Source organism: Tyto alba, unplaced genomic scaffold (genome assembly GCF_018691265.1).
Source record: "Tyto alba isolate M040663 unplaced genomic scaffold, T.alba_DEE_v4.0 Super-Scaffold_1, whole genome shotgun sequence".
NCBI classification, from domain to species: domain Eukaryota; kingdom Metazoa; phylum Chordata; class Aves; order Strigiformes; family Tytonidae; genus Tyto; species Tyto alba.
This window is the reverse complement of record NW_024881261.1, coordinates 33,171,043-33,197,336: the sequence shown is the minus strand read 5'-3', so window position 1 is coordinate 33,197,336 and position 26,294 is coordinate 33,171,043. Positions and strand designations below refer to the sequence as shown.

Genomic DNA, 26,294 nt, shown 5'->3' with positions numbered 1-26,294 from the left:
TGACAAGCCACTGCCTCAGCCTCTATTAGTGCCTTTGGGGCCAGTTTCCTTGCCCCCCTTCTCAATCTGTGTCTCCCAAGTTCCAACGTCCTCATTGAAGGTTTGCTGCTTTGCTTTTCTCCCTTCTGCATTTTGATAGGCATCTTCCACTTGCCAGCTGCCTTTGCCAACTGTGAGAGCACGGAAAGCAGATGACAGCATCGCTGCCCTGGCTCTGGCAGGACCCCAGCAGCTGAAGTGCGGTATCTGTAGGGGGAGCGCTGTGCAACCACAGTGGGGAGCTTCAGGAAATTCAGCTGCTAAAATCTAAGACTCTTCTACCAAGTCTGTGAAAAGCACAGTTTTTTCAAAGGCTTATGATTTCCTGAAGTCAGATATATTTTCATAGAATTGGCCTGCTCATGACATGAAGGGCATCGCATCTACTAGTTTTAATCCCTGGCTAGGGCTAATACAAATTTTATAAAAAGGTCACCAGAATTTTTAGCACAGATTAAGCTTTCTTTCCTGACCTAAATTTACAGAAATATGGCTGAAATGTTGAAATATGGCAAAGGAGAATAACAAATGATACACATTTTCCTATACACAAAGTGAGTTCAGTAACGTTCTAACTACATTGGGCTGTACAAGAGACTAATACTGAGCTGTGCTAGTAGACCCACCAAAAATAATAAAAAAATAATGATGCAAGGTACATTTGTAAATAACAGAGAATGCTGAAAATATAAGCTTATAATTGGCTTTACAATGTTGCATTAACTTCAAACCAAATCGTACTAAGTGTTTTTATTAAAAAAAAAAAAAATCTCCAAAATGCATACATTTGTTTTGACATCTGTAAGTTTTCTAAATGATCCTGATTCATTAAGAGAGATGACAACGTTTGCAAAAAAACATTGAAAAAAACAGGGGAAAAATCTAAAAAGATATGAATTGTTGTGATGTTATTAATTGCTCGCTCCAGTTTCTGAATTTTTGGCACCTGCATATACCTCTATAGTAGCTATAACCCAGTTTTTTGGATACAAAATGTTTCAATATTCACTCACTCAGAAAACAAGAGAAATATTTTTTTAACTACATAAATATTCCATTATTGCTTATGTTTATACTGCAATACTGCCCACAATTCCAAACTAAGTGTGCGGCAGAATTTATCATAGCTAGATATGTACTGTTGTAATTTCACTGGTTGCCTTTACAGTTACTACAGCTTCGAGATCAAGGACATTTTCAGAATATGAAAATCTAGCCTATTTTTAATTCACTAAGGATAATATATTGATATTTATCACAAAACTTTGATTAACCTCAGTGATGCCAACATATCACCTTAAGAACTACATCTTTTACAACAAAGACATCCTAAAATAAATTGTAAGTATTTATGATATAAATGCACTAACTAAACCCACGTAGCCAATGAGGGATCTAAATGTGTTGCATATACATTTGCACACTTACCTAGAAAGATTAATTCCTTAACCCTTGTTTGCTTGTTTTTATGTTTCCATTAAAACAAGCTTTTTGATGCGTAAGTGCCACCTGTAGGAAATACTGAAGTATGTTCAAGTGCAATCTTGTGTCAAATTAGGCACTGAGTTGCTTATCTTACACATGCCTAGTATAGGTGCCTCCTTCAGAAACCCGATCATGTATTTTAGGAAGCAATGACCCTGCAGGATAGGGGCTTACTTGATGAAGATTCATTTGTAAAGTCAGATCTACAGGGAAGTTGTTGTTTTCCAGTGAAGCTTATTCAAAAGGGAATTAAAATTAAAAATACTATATTCTTCCATTTGCTTGTCTGTATGACACTATTCCATAGAAATCGAGCAGTCCTTAACTACAGTATGTTGAACCAAATAGAGTCTGCAATGATTAACATGGAGTACTTCACTACAGTTATTTAGGATAGACAAATATGAAGCACTGCATAATTTATCTACTTTTCTTTCTCTCTAGTATTAATAAAAAGAAATGTATGGGGAAAAGTGTTTTAAAAAATAATTGTCTAGCCTCTACTACTATAAACACAGTTCAGTTTCTCCAGGCAGTGAGTTATGCATGAATGGCTGGAAGTGCATATTAAATCTTAATTCAAACATCAAAAAAATCTAAGAATTTACAATGCAGCTATAAAAATAATTACTGAAAGTGCTTTCCAATGCCTTGTCAATTTCTTGAATATTTCAAGAAAAATAAGAGCTTACAAAAATCCAGCATTTAAAATATCAAGTCTGCCTAGGTCAGAAAAGTGAAGTATTTAATCACAACTAAATTGATAAAAAAATAACTGAGACAGCTGGACTGACTCCTTCTATAACCGTCACCTATCAGTTGTGCTCCAAGAATACATTCACAACAAGGAAATGGTGTAATAAATTCAGCTGTACCATTCACTGACACAGTATCTCCATTCCTCGGTATATTTACCATATAAAATATATGCTACATCCAAAGCCCATTTTGCATCACAAAACTAGAAGTTATTTTTGATGATTCAGTGTCAAATGAGAAGATGAGAATAAACCAGTATAGGAACACAAATTATATGCCACTCTACAAAAGAATATTTTTTCATTGTTTGACTCTCCATTTCCCTGTTTACTCCTGGCTGTTCAGTTTTGCCACTCGTAGTCGTGCATAAACAATACGACGCTCTTCTACCACAGTCAGCTTTCGGTGTCGTTTCAAGCATGTCGATTTGTTTCGGCTGCCCCTCACCAGCCCCTTACATTTCTCCGGTTGCTTTCGACCCAGATAAGCTCTAAGATCCGCACCCGCGACTCTAAAAACAAACTTCACGGGGTTCGACGGTCTAGCTGTGCCTGACGGGGGAGGGCTGCCGCTGCCTGCGGGGCACTGCGGGCTCCCTCGGCTGAGGGTCGCCCGGCCCGACCCAACGCGACCCAGCCCAGCCCAGCCCGGCCCAGCCCAGCCCAGCCCGGCCCAGTCCAGCCCGGCCCGGCCCAGCCCAGCCCGGCCCGGCCCAGCCCAGCCCGGCCCAGTCCAGCCCAGCCCAGCCCGGCCCAGCCCAGCCCAGCCCAGCGCGGCCGTTCCCGCCGGCGGCGCGGTGCTGTCCGCGGTGCTGAACCGCGGGGCCCCGCCGCCTCCCGCGCCCCATCTTGCCGAGCCCCAGTGTCGCTCCGCTCCCCGCCTTATCGCTCGCACAAGCCACCGGCAACAAGTTTCGCCGTGAGCCCACGCCAGCCTGCAGATTCGCCGCTGTGTTTTAAGCGCATGGGCTGCCCTACACTACAAAGGAGTTTGGAGATCGCGGATAAGCAAAAACACCCACCGGGGCCGCTACCCCGTCTCTCGATCCCGACTCTCTGCAGCGCCGGCTCTACTTCTCCTTATCGCCTCTCCCGGAATAAGCCCCAGCGTCCATTCCTGGCAGGGGCAGGGTTGTGCAGCAGGCTCACCCAGGGGTAAAGGCACCGCAACGCAAGGGATGGTTTAGGGAGCGGCGGGCTTCCCTCCCTTCCCTCCGGCAAGGTGCAACCTTCTCTTGTTTTCTTTTGTTCTCAATGGCAGGAGGGTGGCGGCGGCGGCGGGAGGGGTGGGGAACACCTGCACCCACAGATACATGGGGGATAACAAAGGACCATACGCCGCGGGGATTAATTTGCATTAGCGTCCATGAGGGCAGCAGCATCTCGCGTCTGCAAGGATTAGCCGTGCGGAACCCGGACTTACCGTCCCTATCGCAGAGCTGAATCGCCTCCAGGCTCAGGTTCTTGATCACCTCCTCGCAGGGGCTGGTGGGGCTGCTGATGGTGTGCGCCAGGCGCGGAGCCTCCATCGCGCCCCTCGCCGCTGCCTGCTGTCGCGCCGCCGGGGGCTGGGGCGAGGGCTGGCCGGCTCCGCGGCGGGCGGGGCGGTGCGGAGCGGGGCGGTGCGGAGCGGGGCCGCGGGCAGCGCTTCCCGGCGCTGCCTTCCCGGCTGGGCTGGGCTGGGCTGGGCTGGGCGCGGATTTGCCACCGCAGTGAGGAGGGGGAGCGGCGGGGCTCCGCCTTTAAAGGGGCCGCCGACGCAAAGCGCTCCCCTCCCCCGCCCCTCCTTATGTAACGGCGGCGGCAAGGAGCCCAGAGCGCCCGCCCGGCCCTTCCCGTGCCCCGGCCCCGGCCCCGGCTCGCACCCCCACGGGCAGGGGGGCGGCCGCGGAGGCTCGGGGCCTGCGCTCCCGGCTGGGCTCGAACACCCCCCCTCCCCGGTTTAGGCGCCGCTGGGTACCGTCCCTACGAACACCCGGGCACCGCTGCCCGCCCCTGCCCCGCTCGGCGCCGTTGTACGTTTTGTTTCGAGGTTGCTCCGTAACGCGCGGAGAGTCCCATCCCTGGCAAAACCCCCCGAGCAGCCGCCGTTACAGATTTCCCCCTCCCCTCAGCGCGCAGACCACCACGGGCGCTGCACATAAATCGCCACTGAACGGCAAGGGCTGCGTGCGTTCACTTGGATCCTTCAATTATGCAAGAATTTGAAGGAAGAAAGATTAGCCGTTGTGAAACCGATAAACCGAGAAAAGCTGGCAGAAGGTTACGGGTGGCCGGACAGGGTGCAGGAATGCGGCCTCTCTGGCTATCTGTCCTGCACGCTTCCCCATCACACACACCTCCCCCCCTTCTCTTCCCCCCCCCCCCCCCCCCCCGCTTATTTTGGAAAGGAGAAATAATAACCTGCAGTGTACCGGTGCTATTTCTACCAAGCTTTTGAAAGGATTTTTTTTTTTTTTTTTAATCGTGGAGAACCTATTCCATCTCAGCAGTTTCAGGAACAAGAATTGGGCCAGAAAATGAGAAAAATTACATAAAGAGTAAGAGGAGGATAAATTTAAACCTGTGAAGCCCAGCTCCCTCTCCCCCCACAGGGCTGCTGGCTGGACACGGGAGCAGCCTCGGGGGCTGCTGGAGCACAGTGTTTTCTCCAGGTTACAGACTGACTTTGGGATCAAAGCTCATCGTGCTGGGATGGGATCACCAGTCTCCAGATAAAGTGGTTTCAGCCCATTTCCTACCACACATTACAACAATGTAATTCCTGGCATCCCTTTGTTGTTTCACTAATCTGAAATTGGCACCATTTGGCCATCGGTTCCGAGACACCAGCACTGGTTGCTTTGAGAAACACCAGTTCACTGCACACAGGCCCCTGACAAGTTTGAGGCCGTGATGTTTCTTGGGCAGCATTGCATGCCGTCATGCCCAAAGAGTCCCTAAAACTCCCATTTCCCATTTTGGAATCCTGAGACCAGCCAGTCTCCTCCCATCACTACGGATCTGATGCAGTAGCAAGCTCCATGCACAGCCAGATGTTTGTCACTCAGAGGTGGCTTGCCACTGGACTTTGGGATTATTCTATCATTTCTGATGGTTTCTAGGGACACTAATCTAGGGAAATGAATTCTGATGCTGCCTTTCACAAAGCCACTGCCAAGTGCTGCTGCCTGGGAGGAAGGAACAGGTTTTAGGAGCCCTGACTTCTATGACATTTTCAAAAATCTGTAGTGCAGCATGGGGAGAAAGTGCAACGCTGAGCACCCTTCCTGTGCTGTCTACTCTTCACCCCCTCCCTTCCTCATTGTCTTCTATTTTTTCCTCCTCTTTGTGTCTCTGCTGTTTTTTCATCACAAAGGAAAATGTGTACAGAGGGGTCAGCCAGAGGAGAAATGGAATGAGTGGGAAGGAAACCTAAAGGAAGAGAAAATGAAAAGGAAGTGATAACAAACAGGGAGGGAGAATGTGAGTCAGTGGGGAGGTGGGAAGGAAGAGGAATATATGAATGAATGCACAGACAGAATGAGGACAAATGTAGACTCTGAGAGGGAAGACATGAAAGTGGGTGAGACTGCATTCATCAGGTTTTAATTTTGGCTCTGACAAGCATTCATTCCTTGCACAGAAGCAAAATCCTTCTCCTTGGTATTGCAACTGCTCTTAGCACAGAGTCATCTCCTACATAAGGCAGAAAGATTTCTTCCTCTGAAGACGGTGTATTTAGTCTCTCGGCCTTATGTTCCACACTCATTCCTTTCCACAATGTGGCAGACACTTCAGCAGCTCATACCATCTTGTTACTTCTTTGGCTACAACATTATATACAGTCCGTTTGAAGCAGATCCTATTCTTGAATACTGAGAGAATTCCCATTTTATTTTCTCTGCCTCTATTTTATACACCTTTCTCTCCTCTGCTTCTTATTCTATGCAAATGAAATCAGGTTTTTAAGAATGAATGGATTTTGCATAGCTCTTTGAAAGCAGACCGTTTTGGGGATGTTCCCATTCCTCCAAGGCCTGCCATTTCTCAACTGCCTTATAGAAATAACCCCAGGCTGAGCTGTATCTATTTATCTCCCCATACCATTACACCTTTTTTTTTTTTTAATAAAAGACTGGTTAAATCTACAAATGCAGGCAGACGCCAATGGAAGAGTAGAGCAGAGAAACCTTTTCCATATATCTGCTTTTCTAAAGCATGAAACAAGCTGGACCCGCCTGAGACAGCATTTTGCAGAGTCACACTTCAGACTTCACGCTTCCTTCAGCCAATCGCTACTCCCATCACCTGGGCTCCAGCTCAACATTTTTTAAAGCTCAGATTACTCCCAGATGTGATTCCGTGCAATCACTTGGCGCCGAATTTACTCCTAGGTATTTTAGTCTCTAAGCACACAATACTCTCTTAGTGTTTTTCTTACCTGAAAGAACTGTACTCTGCTTTTCTTAACAAGGAATAGCATTGTCTGAGGCACAAATTACGTTTGTGCTAAAGGATAACAGAGTCTCAGCATCCAATCAGTAAGTTTATTCTATGATGGATTATCCCTGACAGTGTTTAGCACAAAATGTCACATATCACAAATATGGGTCAACATTATGTAGTGGAAAGTCTGCCAATAGCAGCACAACATTAGAGACAACAAGGTGTCACATGCTTAGAACTGCAAAAGCTTGCAAAGAATTTGCCACAACAGCAACCTTTCACACTTTCAACATTTGGATAAATAGGATAGTACCCATTTCTGTAGTTCAACAAAAGCGTGTCTGTCATTACCACAACCTCATGTAAAGAGAGAGAAGAATTTTCTAGCATGCTGCATGCACCAAAAAACATGAGGTATGACACACACCTCTTGCCTGGCTAGGTTCAAGTGTCTTGGCTCTCGTGCCTTAGCCTGGCTTTCGCAGCCCCTCAGGTAGGTCACCAAGATCTTGCTGCAGGGCCACCACTCTACTGCAGACAGGCAGAGAGGCTGCCAGCCATCTGGAGAGGTGCATGGCTTCTTTCCTAAAAGCCACAACCTCATTCTAGCCATAAGAGCAAGAGGAAAAGGTGCTGTGTGCTCCTCTCCTCCTCACAAACCAACCCACACACCATAACAAAGTTCTGTCCCACCTGTGTTGCACTTCATTTTGGGAAAACTGCTTGGCAGCAGCAGCAGAGCACAGCACTCAGCTGTAAGGTAGCTCCATTCTTCCTATTTGAAAACACTTTTGTATTTCACAGTAGCAGGTTTGTATTGCAAGTTATAAAAGAAACCTCCTTTCTCAGACTTCAGTAAGACTCATAGTTCCAGTTCTTCCTTCCCACTTGGGAATAAAAAAAGACTTGTATTATTGCTCAGTGGACTGTGCAAGCAGAAGGCAGAAAGGCTACAGACATAGTTTTCAGGAAAGAAAAACGAGGGAGGAAATAAAGACAGCCTTTTTTTTTTTTTTTTTTTTTCCCTATTAATATGTCATTTTTGAGAAGAAAAACAAAATATTAAGACAGATAAACAAAAGGGTCAAAACCGGTATCCAGCACTTTGGGTTAGTCCTAAAAGGAGCATTGACTAAGCTTAACAACTAACTCCTGAAATTTCATGGAAAAAAAAATGCTTTGCAATTTCACGGTCATTCTTTGTTTTTAGCGGACATGCCAAGTGTTTCAAGCGTGTGAAGGCACAAACTTGCAAAGGATTGTGTGCAAGATATTCTTGAAATACCATAGGATTGAAATAAAATCCACAAGCTGCTGACAGAAAGACAAAAAAACAAGTTTTAAGATCCTAAGTGAAAGCTGTGACTACGTACAGTTAATGTGCAGTGTGACACAGCTTCCTTCTCTACACGGAGACAGACATTGATGTATGACAATTTAGAGCAGTAGGCACAGTATCACACTGGGAACCTCTTTGTTTTTGTCAGACAGCAAGGCAAGAGCCTCCTCAAATGCTCAAACAAGGAGGATGATGGCACAGGTCTCCCTTTTTGCTCTAGGAAAATCTGCAGAGCAGCAGTGCTTAGTCTTAGCTCTGGAGCAAGTGTCTCTCTTCCTCTTTCTCCCACTCCCTGCAAAGGTAACAACCGCAGCCAGACACCCTGACACGAAGTCCAGCAGTGAGGCTGCAGCTGTTTTGGAAAGGCGCCTGTCTGCTGTTTTCTGCTTTGATGTTGCTCACAATGCTGGAAAGCCCTTGCTATTTCTGGGAACTCTCCAGTGAGATGTATGCAGTAGTTCATACACATCAAAATGTCTCCCCTTTCCTGTTAGGAAGACTTTATTTCAGCAGTTGCATTCAGTTCATGCATTCAGGCTTTTCTTGCAAGGCCATAAAGCATACTTCAAAACGTCAGAGATATAATTTTGAAGTAATCTTGTGACTTCTGGTGCCAGGGGACCTACTCATGAATCTGCAGTTTTTTGTATAGTATGATGTGAGAACGGCTTCTGTATGGGGGAAAGCTAGTCGTCTACTAAGATAAAAAGACAGTCGGTCTGTGGGAGAGACAACCAAGGGGATATGTGACAAAGATTCACTAAAAGCAGGAGTAGCACAACCAGGATAAGCCAAAATCTGACCACTTGCAGTCTCCCAGTACAGGAATTAGGGAGTGTTAACAGCAACTAGCTTCAAAACAAACAGAAGGAGGTGGGACTTCGTGCAATTTCTGTTAGAGTTGTAAGGCCAAAGGATAGTGTCAATGCTAAAAGTTTTAATTGGTTCAAGGAGAGGCTGGAAAGGTTAATGGAAAAGAAATCCTTTACAGTTACTAAATCTACAAGTGATTCAGATGCCCTAAACTGAAAATTACTAGAGTCTGGGGAAGAGTTACTGAAAACTGTTATGTGTGCTTGTCCTGTTCTTCATCTCCTGCAAACATCCATTTTCATCCACTGCTAAAGAGACTACTATACTGGCCTAGGTCAGTCTTTGGTCTGACCCATAACAGACAAGGAAATACTCTGGTATTTAAGCCTTCCTTCTTTACCACTCACCACCATGCTGTCCTTGCTCATAATGAACACTTTAGAGTGTGGAGCCCTCCAACTGCATCATCTGGGTTTGCAACTCCCAACCTACTCTGAGCAATGTAAACAAAAGGAAGTGTTCTTCTCAGATAAAGATATCAAGCAAATTATCATTAATGCTATTTATGCCCATGCTTTCTGAATTCCAGTTTTCTGATCAGCTTTATAAAGCCTGGATAAGCATTTAAGAAAGATAAATTCTTTCACAGACAAAAATAATGTATTTGCAGCTTCATAAAATTTATTTGTTGCTTAATGGGCACAAAGGACTGTTAATGCTTAGCATTATCATTTATTAATTTACTTTTCTTTTAAGTTTAGCCTCACTTTATTAGATCCAAAGTATCCCTAGAGAACAACTAGAACCTGCTGTATTTCCTCTCTCCTCTGTGCTGTTAATCATTCTTCCTACTTTAGTAATCATTTTCACACTTAATTAGTGCTTTCCTCCAGATAGTGGACCATATCTTGACTTTTAAGGGATATTACTGTCTGCTTATCCTTGACAATGCTGACTGCTGTTCAGGTTTACTTTGTCTACAGTTCAGTGGCCAGCCTGTGATACCTTTAAGTGAATTTTAGCCCAAGCTGACTTGTATCAGTAATTCCCTTAAGATATTATGTGGCAGAGTGTCAAATGCCTTTGTAAAGTTTTGATGCTATTCTGTACTCTACTAATCTTCTGGCTTCATCTCAAAAAGAAGTGGAGGGATAAATGTTCTAATTTGTCTGGCTTAGTTTACTGTAGTACACCTGTGTCATATCTGAGTCTCCTTATACTATTCATGGCCATATGAATACATTTTCCCCTTCTGCTTTAATATTTATAATGTTTATTTCACTTTGGATCCATGCCCATAAGACAATAGTTTCCATAGTTAATTCAATTTTTAAAGACTTGTAGCATGCTGACACTTTATTAATCTCCTGATACTTCCTCAACTCTCTGTGGGCTTTTTTAGCAACTAGTTGTTCCGTCAGTCTATAAATACCCAGAGGGACACCTCAGATGCATTTGTTCAAGTGATGATATTTCATTATGTATTTCTTAGTTACTTTTTCCCAGCAGTTCCAAATTACATCAGTGATTTCTTAACCAAGCCATTATCCAAAGTTTAATCCCTTTCCCAATAAACTTCATGGCAAAAGTCCAATTAGTTTTAGTGGGAATAAGAACTGGTCTCAAAATTTATCTCAATACAAATTAATTACAATTAATGTTTTATTGGTCAAGTCATTTTGCATTATTGTGCCTTCAGGACTTCTAACACAGTCTCTTCATATTATCTTCAACCTCTCGGCAACAGTTTCAGTGCATCATCATGCTGTCCCTGTTTTTCTCATGTGCACTGAACTTGGAATATAAAAGCCTGTTTTGGTGGCCCTCCAGTTTTCTGTTTCCATTGCAGTTCATATTTTACTTTCACTTGCTTAAGTAGCCCACAGTGACCAATCCTCTTTTCAGTGTTTCCCATTTTCATTGGAACAAGACATGTTTCTGCTGGCTTTCCATTACAGTATCTTCTCAAGTCTTTCCTACTGCCCTTTCCCCTTTCCACAAAAGCTTTGCTTAAGCTCTTTTGACTCATCCTGGGAATTGGATTTTCCTCATAATACTACATCCTCTAATTGGATGACGTCAAAACACTTCAAAGACAGCCAAGAAGGAGGTACAGTTCAGTAATATATGAAGTTAATGAAAGAAGTCCAAGTGACTAGTTCCTCAACGTTATCTACCGATCTAGTTTTTTTTTTGTAACTATAGAGCTTTAAGCTGTTTGTATAAGCACAGACAATGGTCATTCTAGATTAATGTTGCTGCCTGCCTGCTTTTGTACCATCAAGATCTGCTATGACTGAGGTGACGTGGCAAGACAGAAAAGACACCGTTGTCTTATCCCCCACTGCTACCATGAACACAGCTAATTAACTGCTAAGAAACAGAGGGAAAATTATGTTAAATGAATGAGAGGAGAAACACCCAGACATTCACTCTCCTTGGCTCTTAGCCTGGATGCCTAGTGAGACTAGTCTTAAATTTCATTCGACTCATAGTCACTTACTACAAGCTCTTACACTGTCTTTCAGATCTGCGATTACTTAAATATCTGATCCACAATTAGAATTTCACTAGGAAATACATTAGAAACACCAATTAAGAGCTGGTTTTCACATGTTTCTTCTCTGGTGGGAATGTATGCCCATTTAGCACCCATTTACAGGCAGATTTGATAGAGAGAGTACACAAACAGGCAATAAAGTGACCTGTTCATTTATAACACTGTTTTGTTAATAATGCCCACAAGCATTTTAATTAAATCATGTTCTGCTCTGAATGATGTCCTGTCACCGTTACCAGTGTTCTGAGTATATGACAGCCCTACAGTATGTTATTTATTGATATTATAGCAAACCTTACAGATTTCCGGTTGCTGTATATATGCAGTGCCTCACAGTACTTAAAGTCAGTGGAGGAACTGTGGCATTCTGTGAGCCTTGGAAATCACAGAACTGACTCCAAAATCTGTAAGTGAGTGATTCACGGTTCCTCGTTCTTAAACCAAGCTGCACAGGCAGAGTGTCTCAATGGGAGCTCACTGTAGGTGCTCAGCGTTGCCCCAGAGGGAATGCTTTCTCTCTTGATTCTACAGGAGGCTGGGAGAGAAAAGCATCCTGAGGCTAAACCTAGTCTGTGTGAATGCCCCCTAAATTATTCTTATATGTGTTTGCAACAGCTGTCTCTGATAATCTGCAGTATATTCTGGAATGAGAAATGAAAAGAGCAAATAAATATGGCAAAACTCTCTCTCCTTGGCTAACACTAGCCCTTCACCTCCTTGTCCAAAGTTCAGGGGGCTTAAACTACACATGCTCCCAGGGACGGTGCTGGCTGCAGAGCAGAACAAGTAGTCATTTATCCAGGCACAGCTGTTGCCAAATGACAGAGGTCTGACAGTGGCCCCTGGGTGATGGAACGCGCGTCTGTGTTCAGACTTGTCCGATCACTGCTTATCTGTGACCTGCTGAACTCACATCAAAACCCCATCATCTGTAAATTCTTTTTTCTCTAATTTCCTCCTTTTCTTCCATGCTAACTGCTAACCTGATACCTTACATAAGGGTTTTTTTACCACATCTACTTGAATTATTTCTCCTTTTTTTTCCTTTAAATACCAGTATTTTTCTTCTTAATTCTCTCTGTTCTTATTTTTCTCCATTTTTAGTCTAACATCATCTGCTTCTCTCTGTCTCAATGCCAGCTTCTGATTAATATATCTCTGCAGAAGTTCAATTTAGCCACTGACTTTTCTAGGTTTGACCACATGACATCCACTTGGTCATTTCTGGGGCGGGGAGGGGAAAGGAGGTAGGGAAGAGCAAAAAAGGAAAACCTACTTTCAGTGTTGAAGTCTTCATTTTTATTTAGTGAAATTAAATTTTCTGGTGCCTTGTCCTTAGCATAACTATTTACAGTAGCTGTCACTAGACAAGAAAGGTGTCTTTATGGCTTTCATCTCTCTCATAACACATTCCCTGTTATGCTGTTGAAGTATGAATCTGTGCATATAAGTGACAGAAAAGTTTTACAATAGCAGATCCAACAGAGTGACAAAAGTAATGGTGTAAGGTGGAGCTATAGAGAGTTTTGTACTTTAGATGGTAGTCCCCTAGTCCTACTATTTTGTGTGGGCAATAGCTACATTGCTACAGTTTATTTCCTTACATTTTTGAAACAGTCACTACCTTTTTAAACATATTTTATAGCTGTAGCTCCATCAAAATAATTTAGAGGTTGCACCAGCCTAATTATACACGCCTACAGTGATCTAGCTAATGTCATACAAAAACTCAGCCCCAAACCCCCTTCATTTCTGTGTACCACTAAAGAGTTCCTGCCAGGAATGCATTAGCCCTGGTATTAAGACAGTACTGAAACCTGTGCATATTTTTGGTGCAGAGCCAAATGTTCATTTATAGTAAAAACTCTAGAAACTTATTACTACACGTGCATTTACATTCAGAATATTTATTCAAGCAAAGTTATTCAGAAAAAGCAAATATGGCACTGAGTGAGCCTAAGGAGAGATTGAAAATTTAAGTTCTTTAGTATGGACCAAGGACTATTCACATTTGCCTAACAGTGCAGTAGAAATGAGTGCCACTGGCATTAAACTATATCCAAATCCTCCATTCTCTGCAGAGAGTTTGAGGCCTGAGCAAAATGCTCCATGACCACTTTTTTATCATCTACCCTGTGGTTTTGTTCTTTCTTGAAGTTGAGTAATATATCACTATAAACTAGGGGAAGCCAATGAAGTACAAATCATGCTAAGTCTGAGGGCTAATGAGATTTACATCTATCAGACACATGGGCTATCTATAGCCTGACCACTGAGATTTATGCTCCCTGGAGTTAATAACAGGGCTATCACAAACACAAAAAATGCACATGACTGGCCTCTACATGAATTGTAAGCAAACCTTTCTGCTTCCAGCACTGGAACAATGGTGTCTGATAAAAACAAGACAGCAAATAATTAATGGAGAAAACATGGGAAGGTGCTCCAAGATGTTTTCAGGGCTTCTTCCCATGCTTAGGAGGGGTAAGGGATGCTTACTGACAAATGAGACACACATTGGGAAGCCCAGCTGTAAAAGCAGAGGTTGGTCTCCCCACTCCTCTCACCAGGTAGTTCAAAACTACCTTCTTAATTAAAACTTGCAAAAAATGATCTTAAAAAAAAAAATGCAGTGAACATGATGGCTAATGGGGGGAAAACCAAGCTATCTGAGTCTTGGTTTTATTTTGGTGCACAGTGCTTCAGCATTTGAAACCGAGCCACCTAGAACTTATGAGAACAGTTGTTACCCGCAAGGATTATTAAATAGCAGACAATTTGGGCAAGGATGTTCACTCCCAAAGTGTGGCTGTTTGGTTGCAGAAGACAAATGCCCGGGAGGTGCCAGGAGTGTCAATACAGAAATAGGAGCAAGCAGTGGGATTAGACTACAGTTAGTTTGGGGTTTTCAGCACTCATTAAAATGACTGCCTGACAGCCCTGTCTAAATGGAAATATTATGCAAGCTTTATGCAAACTGTGAATTCATCTTGGAGTAAAACCTCCTTCCTGTATCTTGTTGAGAAAAAACACTTTATCAACACGTATATTCAGATTGAAATAGATCATGCAACCAGTTTTAGAGAGAACGTATGGTCTTATCCCTATTTTCTCATTTTGGATTTCTTCACCCTCTCTAGGGATGATGGTCTGAACTCCATATACTGTCAATCTCGCTGACCTCAGCAGAAAATTGCTCACCTAAACCCACAGCTGACCAGAGCAGCCAGCCGCCTCTCCTTCAACCAGTTGTTCCCAAACCAAGGTTGCAATCCCGCATGCAGCTGCAAGGCAGGCAACTAAGAGCGGGGTCAGTTCTCCAACCTATTATGTGGTGGTTCCACAGGCTGTGGGAGCAAAAGCTTTGCTGGAACAATAATTGTGGGTATCTTCTTTCATTGCTTTTAAATTGTTTTCTCCTCTTCCTCCCCCTCAACTAGCCATGGAGTCTTATTACTGCGTGATCCATCTGAACTGGAAGGCAAAGTTTTCAGCACTGGGCACACTCCTGCCGAGAGAGTTTTGTATGAATTATAAAGTCAGGGCATTCAGATAGTACATCAATTCCCTTCCCGCAGGCTGTCTTCATGAACACTTATTCGTCTTGAAATGATGGTACGCTAAGAAGTCACTTAAGCTCTTAAGCTTCCCTGATCTCATGTCACAACTTCAAGAACAACCAAAAGGGAGAAGGAGAATACTTGGAAAAACATCAAAACAAAAACTGTAGTCAGAAACATTTCTGTTGCTGTAACTGCTGTTAAATAGAGAGATCACTCCCTGCACAGATAAAGCATAGCAGTATGTTCTGCTGTATAGCTCATAGCAAACTTTGATTCAGTCCAACATTTTTGTCACCTTTTGATTATTGCTGTGGTGTCCCCCTTGTTTGGGGAAAGTAGACAAATAGAGAGAAAGCTCATCTGCATGCACCCTTCTAGAGACTGTAAAGGGGGAGAAGCAAAGAGGCAAAGAGGAACCCAGCCCTCTTCCATTGTGGGAGGACTGTTGGCTATTTCTGACAAACGGAGTATCATTCTGGCAGAAACATATCTTAAAAATTATTTTTTTCTGTCATTACGTTTAGCAGTATTGGTAGCCTTTACAAAGCACTCTTGTAATTTCAAAGATACTATTACCACATGAACGCTACCTGTGCACTTCCAAATGAGCTAAGCAACACATTTCTTACAGCCTTAAATCATGTCTTCCAGGCCTGCTGGAGATCAGAGAGGTTTGCACAGGGAAGCAACTAAGTGCAAGTCACTTGTAAGGTTCTACCTGCTAACTAAAGAGCAAACACTGGCGGGCTGGGCTGGAGCCACAGGCACACAACACTTGCTATGCCTCATTTCAGAAGCATAGCATTGCTTTCCTTTCTCTCATGCCCTCTGCCACACGCCAGCAAGCAAACAGGAGCACGGGAGCAGCTGACCGCTTCTGATGCCAAGGCACTGTATGCAGTAGACTGTAACAGCCTGTGCTCGCCAGCACTTCTCAAAGACAAGGAGAAGGCAGTGTTCCTCTCAAGCCTTGTGTGAGGGCGGGGGAAGGAAGGGGAAGGGAAACTGCTCTCTGTACTCTTTATCCTCTCATGGGAGCTAAGCAGAGGAAGCCAGATTTGGGAAAACGTATGAACACAAGACCACAGCAGGTTGGCCCCTTCCACGCAACGCAGCAATTGCAGGAGTGCTGTCAGGGCCACGGTGCCAGCTCTCGATACAGAGTCCACGCGGTTTGGGAAAGTGGCAAGACAGAGGCACAGGAACCCCTCTGCACTCCGATGCTATTTCTTCCCTTCCCAGGGCAAGCACAGCAGCTGGGACAGCTAGAGAAGCACACTCACGGCAGAGGGAGGTGTTCTCAATACCTCTTTGCCCTTCTCCTCCCCGAAGTGCTTTCTCCTGCTCACTGTCTTTGCTTAACAGCGGTTTCCAGGGGAAAAGAGAAAATGAAAAAACAACAAGGGGCAGATATAACTTGCCACTTCCAGAGGTGACACAGTACTGCTGCAAGGATCGGCAGGCACATGCTGGTCATGCTCCTCTCCACAAGTACAGATGAGGGACACACAGAGAAACCATAACTCTTAGGGGTGAGGAGATTTCAGCTTGACATGTACACCCCAACTGAGTGCCCCCTCCCCATGCCGCCCTATTCTCTGGGTCTGCGGGATCCCCGAGCAGGAAGAGGCTGGTGGAGAGAATAGACTCCACACATTTCCATCATTCAGAGGCAGTTTATCAATTGTTTTAGGACCTGTCCGGGTCAAGTTTGTTTCTATTTTCAGAGCCGCGTAATGACTGTTGACGACATCTGCCCACAACTGGCAGCAAGAATTGACAAGTACTGTAAACAACAGGTTTCCAAATGTACAACCACGTGTCTCATTTCTGCTCCAGGCAGCTGATAAAGATCCATTGATGGTGGTTGCTGTTTCATATGGTAAATGATTTTGGAGATTAGTTTTCTCTTATGTAATCTCCTTATGTAAGGACCGAGAAAGAAAACATATAAAGAACAGAATTTGAACAGCGAAACAGCAGGGGATCTAGAGCTCAGCACAGGTATTGCCATCTTGAAAGTCTTTTCTGAATACCTAAAGCTAATAAAAATCCAACAGAAATAAAATTCACCCTCTTCTAAATATACACAAGAAACTTAAATAAGAGTTGCATCTCACCACAGAATCCTGCGTGATAATCCTCTACCTGGTATTTAGCTAACGCAACATTCAGTGAATGAAATGAGAGGTAACTAAGCAAGTAAGTTTTAATCCTGAGTGAAGCAAAACCAAAACTGAACAAAAAGCTCCAAAAATGAGCCTAGAGATTGCAAATGGGTTGTTCCTGAGGTAGGTTCAGGTTGGAGAAAAACACGTTGTTCTTCCTAACCAGCTACCACACAGTGGCACACAGTCTGACACTTTTTGCATGCTGATTTATGAAACTGTGCTTTGCTACTCCATTCAGTCTCCTTGTGTGCTGCATTCTGCTCCTGCTGTAAGTGTATTGCTTGTTGCTCCTAAGGAAGAGTTCATTAATTCATTATTGCTCATTCCTCATAAGTCATGATTGTAGTAGAGAAAGACAGAGGAAATGACTTAAAATGTTTAAAATCTTGATGGCAGAAAGAAGAGAACAGAAAAGAAAAGAAATAGACAAGGAAAAAGGAGCAAGAGTAGCAGAATGGATGGAAAATGCAGAGGCTCTTTTGTCCTTTTCATGTATGTGTATTACTGCCTGCTCAGTTCCTTTCTTTATCGTCCTTTTCTGTATCACCTGTCATACTGCAAGCTTTAAGAACATTGTGCTCAAATAAAATGGCAATAAGCCAACACATGCAAGACCTGAACATACCAGAGAGGTTAACAATGTTCATGGATGGAGGCTGTTTGCAGTAATGTGAGAATACCTCAACAAGTTCCATACCTACAGAAAAAAGGTCAAAATCAGGAGGTCTGTCCTGTCATTACTTCCGAGCATGAGGTACAGAGGGCTCACAGATTTACAAAACTTAGTAAGTGATGGAGATTTTTCACTGCTTTTAGGTGAGATTTGAATTTGCTCTTACTTAAGAGAGATGAGAAAATACTGGGAAAAAAATCCACAAGTATTTGCTCAAACTTTTTTATGAATTCAGTTCAGCTGTGTTCAGTTCCTTCTATGTTTGTCCTTATATACATTCTAATGAATGAATTTGCTGGTGATGAGACTCACAGTAACTGAAATCACTATACAAATTATTCAGTGAAGGATTTGGAATAATGCACTGATAAAGACTGGATTCTTAAAGATAGAAGGAACTAAGGAATTTTCACCTCTGCCTTGCCGCTACACTAGTTATAAACAAAAGGGCTCGTATCTGTTTTGTTTTGTTTTGTTTCTATTCAAGAAGCTGTAATTCTGAAATTAGCTAACATTAAAATGTTTTTCATTCTGGATTCTATCATCCTCTCAAATGGAAACCACAGCCTACATATGTGTATTTTATCAGAAACTTGTCAAATATTTTTCTGCTTGTTTTTTTTCCTTAAAATGCAAAATATTTGTGTCGATGTGTATTTCCTCGACAGCAAGTTCAAGGCCAGACTTGAGGGAAAAAAGGTTATAAGCTAACAATGAAATACCACAGGCAGAACAAATCCAAACACAATACTTGCATGCGTCTTCTCTTAAGCCTTGCAGAATAGCTCTGAAATATAAAGTAGAGAGAATGTCCAAAAAGAGGGAAAGTAAGGAGAAAAAAACCCTAAAACTAGGGCAAGATATAACGCACGCTCTTGTTTCATGGGAGAAAATCATTAATGACATATCAATCATCTGACTAGATTCAGTCAATTAAGAAAATGAGATTTTCCCATGATTATTACCGAATCACTAAATGTGAGTAGACCTGTCACCACGGTGCTGATGGCATTAGCCCCGCTGAGCTCTCTGGCTCTGTTGCTCAGTGCTGCTGTTGCACACACCAGCACTGCGAGTCTCCTGTTTGCTGCCCTGTGCCCAGCAAGTGAATCTGTCTGTGACTCTCACTGGTGCTATGTATGCAAACTGAGTTCATCATACTTTAGACGGAGTCTTTGAGACAGTCCCGGAGAGCTGGTAGCCCACAGTGGGCAGATATATATTTGATTGATATTTCTAAAACAAGTGTTCTTTGTGGCGCAGACATTGATAGCAAAGAAAAAAAAAATATCAATGTTTTTAAAGCATTTTGCTGTCATCACACTGAGAAGCAGACACACACAGGAAATTTCCAGAAATTAATTTTCTGCTCAAGGATATCTTTTTTATTAATGATTTTCTTTAAACTATCTCTGCAATTTCTATAATATCCTTACAGTGCTTTTCCTCCTTCCACTTGCTGCATTGTTTTCCGTCATAAGCAGTAAGTTGGCTGTCTGGATCTCTTCATTCACTGTGACATTAGGTACTTAAGCCTAAGGCACCAATGTCGTTCCAAAGGTTGCACAGGGTGGCAACGCTTTGGTTCTGAAGATGAAATGCATCCAGGACTGAATTCTGGATTTGAATTATTTCTTGACCTATGCTGACAATTTGCACTCTTTTTCTCTACTGCTTCTAGGAGGGAGACATTCAGTTGTCCAAATATTTATTTTGGACACAAATATAACTTAGTTGCAAAAATAACTGAATGTATATGAAGGGCAGACCTTATTTATAACTGCTCTGTTCCATATGTGAGTTATTGCCGCCAATAAGGATACTTAAATGTAGCTGAGCTATTTGTGTTGGAGGCAGTGGCTGCAGAGCGGTATCATTTGGCAATCACCAGATAGCTGAGCTTTCTTAGTGTTCCTCTGTATGTGCCCCAGCAGACATTATTATTTTAAAAGTCACTAATACTGCTTATTAGAATTCTGAAATAACAGTTTCTTTCTGCTTTTGTAAACTTTTAGGGGGTAGGGAAAAGTGTAAGGATAAAATATCTCCTACAAAGTCCCCTAAATGAGAATATGTTCTTTCTTCCCAGAATGATAGCAAGAAGGAAATTCTCTGCCTTTGACACAGGGGTTGAAACAGAAGGATCCAGCCCAGTTAGCCTCAGAAGAATAGAACAGAAAGATTTTCACAGAAAGACCTTCTAAAGCAACACCTGGAACTTGACGGCACTGTATTTCAGTGTTGATTAGAATAATCAGTTTCTGCCTGTTATGATACTATCTCAAGTAATTTAAACATTTCATGCCCTGAAATAAACAAATAATTTGGCAGTGATCTGAAGGAATGCTTTATGTGCATCAAGCCCTGAGTAAAATAAAGGAATGAAGTTATCAGAGCTTGAGCTGCAGAAGCCCTGCTTCTCTGAGCAATGTACATGCAGATGTCTATTTCTAGACTTTGCTTCTAAACTATCAAACATGCCCCTAAAATAACATTACACCAAAACACAGACTAGATCAGAAGGGAATACTGGCGAACACCATTGCAATGTAGAGACCCTTCAGGTTCCTACTTAAGAGTAAATAGTTCCATGCAGCTGTGAGTATGCAACTGGAACTGCTGGAAACGATTAATTATGGCCTACTCATGTATCATCTTTCCAATAAATGTTCAACGGAGAATAACAAGATATTGGATAGCAATTGGATAACATCAGGAGTTTTGGAAGCGTTCACACAGTGACACTACAGAAGAACCCCTCTAGACTTAGTACACAAACTCCAGACAAGAATGGTAGTGCCACTATTTTGGAAAGATGTTGGCATGTCATCTAGATATATTTTGATATTCTGTATTTCTACTTCAAAATACTGAAGTGGCCATTGAGTTCTGAAAGGATGTACACCAAGTTGCAGGGTTTTTTTCCTCACATTTTGATGATCAACATCACTGCAGTATGATCTTTACATGCCTCTTGTTCATGTACATGCCTCTTGTACAAGTCTGTAGAATATAAAATCCCTCCTGATAATCAAAATAAAGCTTCATGGACAGAGAAGAATTATTATACAACCACAGAAAGGACATGCACAAAATTATGATGATTTTTTTTCTTTTTTAAACATGAGAAGTGTAACTTCATTAGAAAATTGTGTAAACATGTTTAGAAGTAAAAAGGGACAAAAATTCAAGTCTTGAATATGCTTTGCAGCATATTTTGGAGGTCAGCAGGCAGAGACTGTCTTAGATTGAGATAAATACTTCTAAAGATGAAAAGTTATCAGAAATGATCGTCACCTCCACTTTGGTGCACTCAGGAGGGGAATGCAGATCCCATGCTTTGGCTTGGTAGTAAACATACCATCATGGGCTGGAGCACCACAGCCTATGAGCAGGAGGGCAAAAACTGCATGTGCAGTTTAGATACAAATGCTGATTATGGAAGTCGCCTTGTTACAGAGAAGCACTGTGCCCTGGGGTGCCTTCTGTAGTTGCATGTCTCTGTAGTGACCTAAACAATGTGTCCCCCAGCAGCCGCTGCAGGAACCCCCTCCTTGGGTAGGATGAGAGGGAGGACCTGTGTAACTGCAGGAAGACTTCTGCTCCATTAGAGCTATAAGAATATTTGTCTGCCATATGTACTGTATACAAGTGCTCATTTTAAAGAAGGTTTAATCTCCTCAACCTCTGCATTAATCCTTGATTCTCTTTCATTATATTCCTACAGACCAGTCCGGGGTATTTTCTGGCATCGAAAAAGTCTTAACTTTGCTGGGTTTGGTCTGGTTTGACAAGCTCCTGTGTATCCATTTTCATCTTTTATTTACTGTCAGAAATCTGCTAAATATGTGAGGCCGAAAAAACCCACCAGTGTTTAAGAATTAATTGGATGAGAATGGCAATTTGTGGATTTGTGGAATAGCAAAGGTGCCACTAGAGTGTGTAAGTGGGCAGCTGGCACAGTAGCTTTTGCCAACATTTTGTGTCAACGTGGGAGTACAGCAATATGGTAGCTGTTAACATTGTACTCAATAAATATCTCATCATATGTGAAGATATGACTAGCCTTTTGGAGGAAGAAGCTGAGTATTCTCTGCATCTGTGATGGGATTTTATGTGTCAACCCAGCAAATGTCAGCAGGCCTTCACGGGTGCTTAAATACTGTATACATAAAATTGCTTTCTTGAAATCTAGTATATCGGGAAACAGTGAAATAATAGTAAAACAATTCACACATTGAATTATCCAGAGAAAAACAGTGTAATGCTCAACGTGGCACTTTTCCTCAGCTGACTCAAACCTTAAGGGAAAACACACAGGGGCCTCCTGTTGTCAAGTGCAGGTGACAATTTTTATTACCATGACACTTGGTTTCTATGTGTTATATATGTGCATCTGTAAAAGAGAAGCACTTAAGTAATTTCCAACTTTTTTTTTTTTTTCTTTTAGAAATTGGGAGGATGTTAAAATTATTGGTTTAGGACCAAGAAAAATTGTTTCTCTTTCACATGAATTTAATACATTTCATAACTATTAGAGTTAAACAACAAAGAATACTGTAGATAAAAATGGCACTAGACCTCAATGGGGTATGCTTCTACAACTATTTCTTGCCATGAGGTTTCCTTCTCCGTATCTTTTACAACCTTTACACAAAGCATTCATTACATTCTTCTGTTAGGAAAAAAACCCATATCTGATGTTAGGTTTCTGTCTTCTAGTCATATTCTGTTTTCATTTTGCCATGGCATTTCTCTCTGTGACGAGCGCGCCTACCCTTCTTCTCCACCTTCTTCAAAGGGTCTTCTTTCTGTGCCTCAGTCTACCACTGCTGCTATTCTGCATATCATACCTACACAAATACTCATTTTGAATAATTCCCAGAGCCTGATGCTCTATACTTATGCCATATACATTCCCTTAGAAGAAAGTTCTTGATAATCAAAATTTAACGTGACATAAGCAACTAAAAAAGAAAAAAAAAATCAGCACTTTGGAGAGCCAAGACCACTAAGATTTTCAAGAAATTATGTCTATGAAGCTTCAAAAAAGCTGATTTATAGTTGCAAATAGCAGCAAACACAGAACTGGAGCATACTAAAGATATATACTATAACACTTCGCTTGATCTTTTAGTCCATTTCATTAAAAATGAACTCACTAGATTTAATAAGGTGACAAAAATTGTTATTTATTTTCAAGACCTATGAAAATACCCTAGGTTAATCAATTCCTCATTTTCATTTCTTTCTACATTGTCTACTTGTATCTTGCTACTAGCGTGTACATGAACCGCAGAATAATCATGCTTTATAACACTGGGAAATTCTTAAACAAATGCAACAAAATGTTCTGTCAAGCCACTAGTAAAAAGAACTGGCTGCTCAAGTAAAGAAAATTTTCCATTCAGTAGTAATGGTGCTTAACCACTCTCCAAAGCAGTTTCCAAAATGAGGATTCTACCCACAGAACTTCACCCATGTTTTTAATTTTACATTCACAAAATCATATGCTGTCTTTTATGAAAGAATTTGGGAATGTAAGTGTTGCATTTAAAAGAAAATTTGGTGTAAGGTGGTGGAGGAAAAAATGACAGTACTAAATAACAGCGCTACTTCAAAATAAAATGACTTATTAAAGTTCTTTGGCTACTGTGATGGACAAAAATGCTCTTATATGCATAGGAAATTAAGTTTTATAGTTTCACATGCAAATATAAGAAGGGCCATTTACACTTCCTTACTGAAAAGTTAATGGTTTGCACATTCCCTAATAAAATACTTTCATTAAGTCTCATTAGTGTAGCGATTTTCATTCACAGTTATTGTCATAAGTAAAAAAAAGGAAGGTACTTTCTCCACCCTATCCCTTAAGCCTGAAAGCTTGAAATTTAATCTCTAGGGAAATACAAAACTGCAACATTTCCTCACACCAAAAATCAAAACACAAAATTGCACCTTCTGATTGAAAATGAAGATCCTGAAATGTTGCTCCGGAAAGTGAGATACCAGCAGACTGATTTTAGCAGCAGGCAGCCAAGACAGACTATGGCAGAAACGAGTATGCTTTTTTAGTGTATAGGGCCAGCCAACTGCCTGAGAAGAGCAAAGAGCTCATGGGGACAGGCCAGCCCCAGGGGGGACAGGGGAGTGGGGAGCCCAACCGCCCCACAAAGTCACCACTTCTCTTCCAGCTGGAGACCAAGGCTGTATTGTAAGCTGCCTCATTTGTATTTACTGAAGAGGTAAAAGAGGAGCCTCGTGCAGCCATCACCGGTCTGGATGGGCAGCAAAGAAGTTGAGGGATGAATCTACTACTTGTTCTCTCCCACGGTGTTTCCCGTGTCCCAAGGACATGGGAGAGCCCCATCAGTCTGAGTGCGTACACTCACACGTTGCAGAGATGGCTGAAATGCATCACTATATCTGCTGTTCCAGCTCTGATTTCTCTTTTTGAGCAGAAACTACCTAGGGAGTTAAGTCTGGCTTGTAGCCAGCCCGTGGATAGAGATCCTATCCTGTATATGGTGCTGTATGTTTGTGTGTTTGACAGTGACAGAATACAGCTTAAGCCATGGCTGTACCGGCCATCTGTCTCCAGTGTGGCTTCCAAGTGCCCAACAAGTCTTATGAGAAATATCAATACTGTAAAATAACATTTTGTATAGAAGGTACTCTTCCATGAGATATACAGTGTTACTCTGGACAAGTTTTCCTAATCAAGCAGTAAGCAATCTTGTATAGGGACATTTGGAACTTAATATCCTACATAACTAGCTTTCCAATAAGAATTTAAATGAAAAAAAGAATACCAGTAAATCAAAGCATGCTGACTCATGTGAGATTCATGAAAAAGGAAGATTATATGCATGAATCTGACATAGAGCGTAGGAAGTGTTGAGAAATTTATAAAGCCAAGTACTATTCACTCTTCACTGTGCAATGAACCACTACTCCAGTGGGTTTTTATAATCCTAAGAGTACTTGAAGCAAAACCACTTCAGCTGCACAGTAAAAGCACCTATTTCTCAAACTAGGTGCCAAAATAAATAGTCTGACATCCTACCCAGTAGAATAGATCATTCTGCACATATATAAATAAATAAAACTCCACTCAGAAAACAAGCAACAGACAAACAAAAACCTCCTTTATCCTTGGGCATCTGGGCTTCAAAGACATTCAAATCGAAGAGAAAAAAAAATCATATTTGAACTTTATCACATGCTAAAGAACAGGTCTATCCATCCCTTCAGAAGAGGATACCATCTCTTACATCTTATTCCCAAATTACATACATTTACTGCTCTCCTCCATAAATAAATAAACATACTAATTTCATGGAAGCAGCCATAACCTTTTGAACAGATGGGAAACCTGATGGACCGAGATGCAGTGAATCCCTTACTTGCTGATTTCAGGAAGGGAAACTTTTAGTTTTGAAAGTTGTTTTCAGACAGTTTTCAAACTTCATAGCTTAGGAGAAGATCAGAAATGTAGAATACAATTTTATGTTGTTAAACTCTGAAGACGTGTGGGAACCAGGGGAAAAAAAAAAAAGTAATGTAAGCAGAGTAAAAATTTAAAGAAAAATGCACATCAGATTTGCCTCTATAATGTGGGTATTCCCACTCAAATCCTTCAGTCCTTGCATACTCAGGATTGAATCAAGCCATTTAATTCTACAATAAATTCTCCTTCTGCTCCGCACAGCATCACTATTCCCCACTTTCTGCATAGCAGAGCTTTTCACTGAATCTCATTTTCCTTGCAGGCAGTGAGTCATGTTCTTCCAAGCCCCTCCATCCTGGTTTCTCTGCTCTCTTTGTCATCTTCACCTCCTAGTTGCTCAGCACTTTTCTAACTCCCTTTCCTCCCTCTTTCCAGTTTCCCCCTGTCCCAGGGCTGCCGTACCTCCTGCGCAGGGTGACTGGCTGGGATCCTTGCTTGAGGAGCCCCCCTCGCTCACGCTGGTGATGGCAACTTCTCCGTGGGCCCTTTCCCTGGCAGAGGGCTCTGCACTGCCCTCCTGGTGCTCCTCCCCCAGCTCCCGCCAGCCTCCTCATTCAGGCACAGAGAAGAGAGGTTTTGTTAAAAGTTGTGTTGGGGCCTCACGCGGGGAATGGTCCTGCCCACTCTGGCCACCAGCCAAACACCAAAGGCACCCGACGTGAAGGATCAGTAAGGGACCTGGGATGCTACTAGTCCCATCCCAAAGCCAAGGCAGGTGTGAGCTTGGAGCTCTGAAGGCAGGCTGCCTCCCCAAATCCCTCTGCAGTCAGCGCTCCCCGGTGACCTCCCTTTCAGTACGCATAGTCTCTGGGTACCAGCACTGGGGAGGGTGAGCAGGGGAGAGGAGGAGGTGTCTGCGCAACCAGGCTTCCCCTGCTGCCACTGTCATCGTATTTGCATTGCAGGGAGACGATCTGGCTGCCTTTGTGGGGCCCTTTGGCAGGAACCCAGCAGC

At 42.4% G+C, this 26,294-nt stretch overlaps 1 protein-coding gene across 3 annotated transcripts in view; it reads right to left on the bottom strand.

The window, feature by feature from the left end:
* Positions 1–26,068, bottom strand: part of PHYHIPL (phytanoyl-CoA 2-hydroxylase interacting protein like) — a 60,111-nt gene extending 34,043 nt beyond the window's left edge. Inside the window, exon 1 of one of the 3 annotated variants that reach the window (XM_033004241.2) lies at positions 25,742–26,068. Coding sequence is in view for 1 of the 3 variants with exons in the window: in XM_033004240.2 (XP_032860131.1) it covers positions 3,706–3,811 (106 nt within the window). In the remaining 2 variants the exon portion in view is untranslated. Of the gene's footprint in view, positions 1–3,304; positions 3,537–3,705; positions 3,943–25,741 lie in introns of those variants that run through there. The other 2 variants (XM_033004240.2, XM_033004243.2) reach the window with 2 other exon arrangements.
* Between the last annotated feature and the right edge of the window lie 226 nt (positions 26,069–26,294).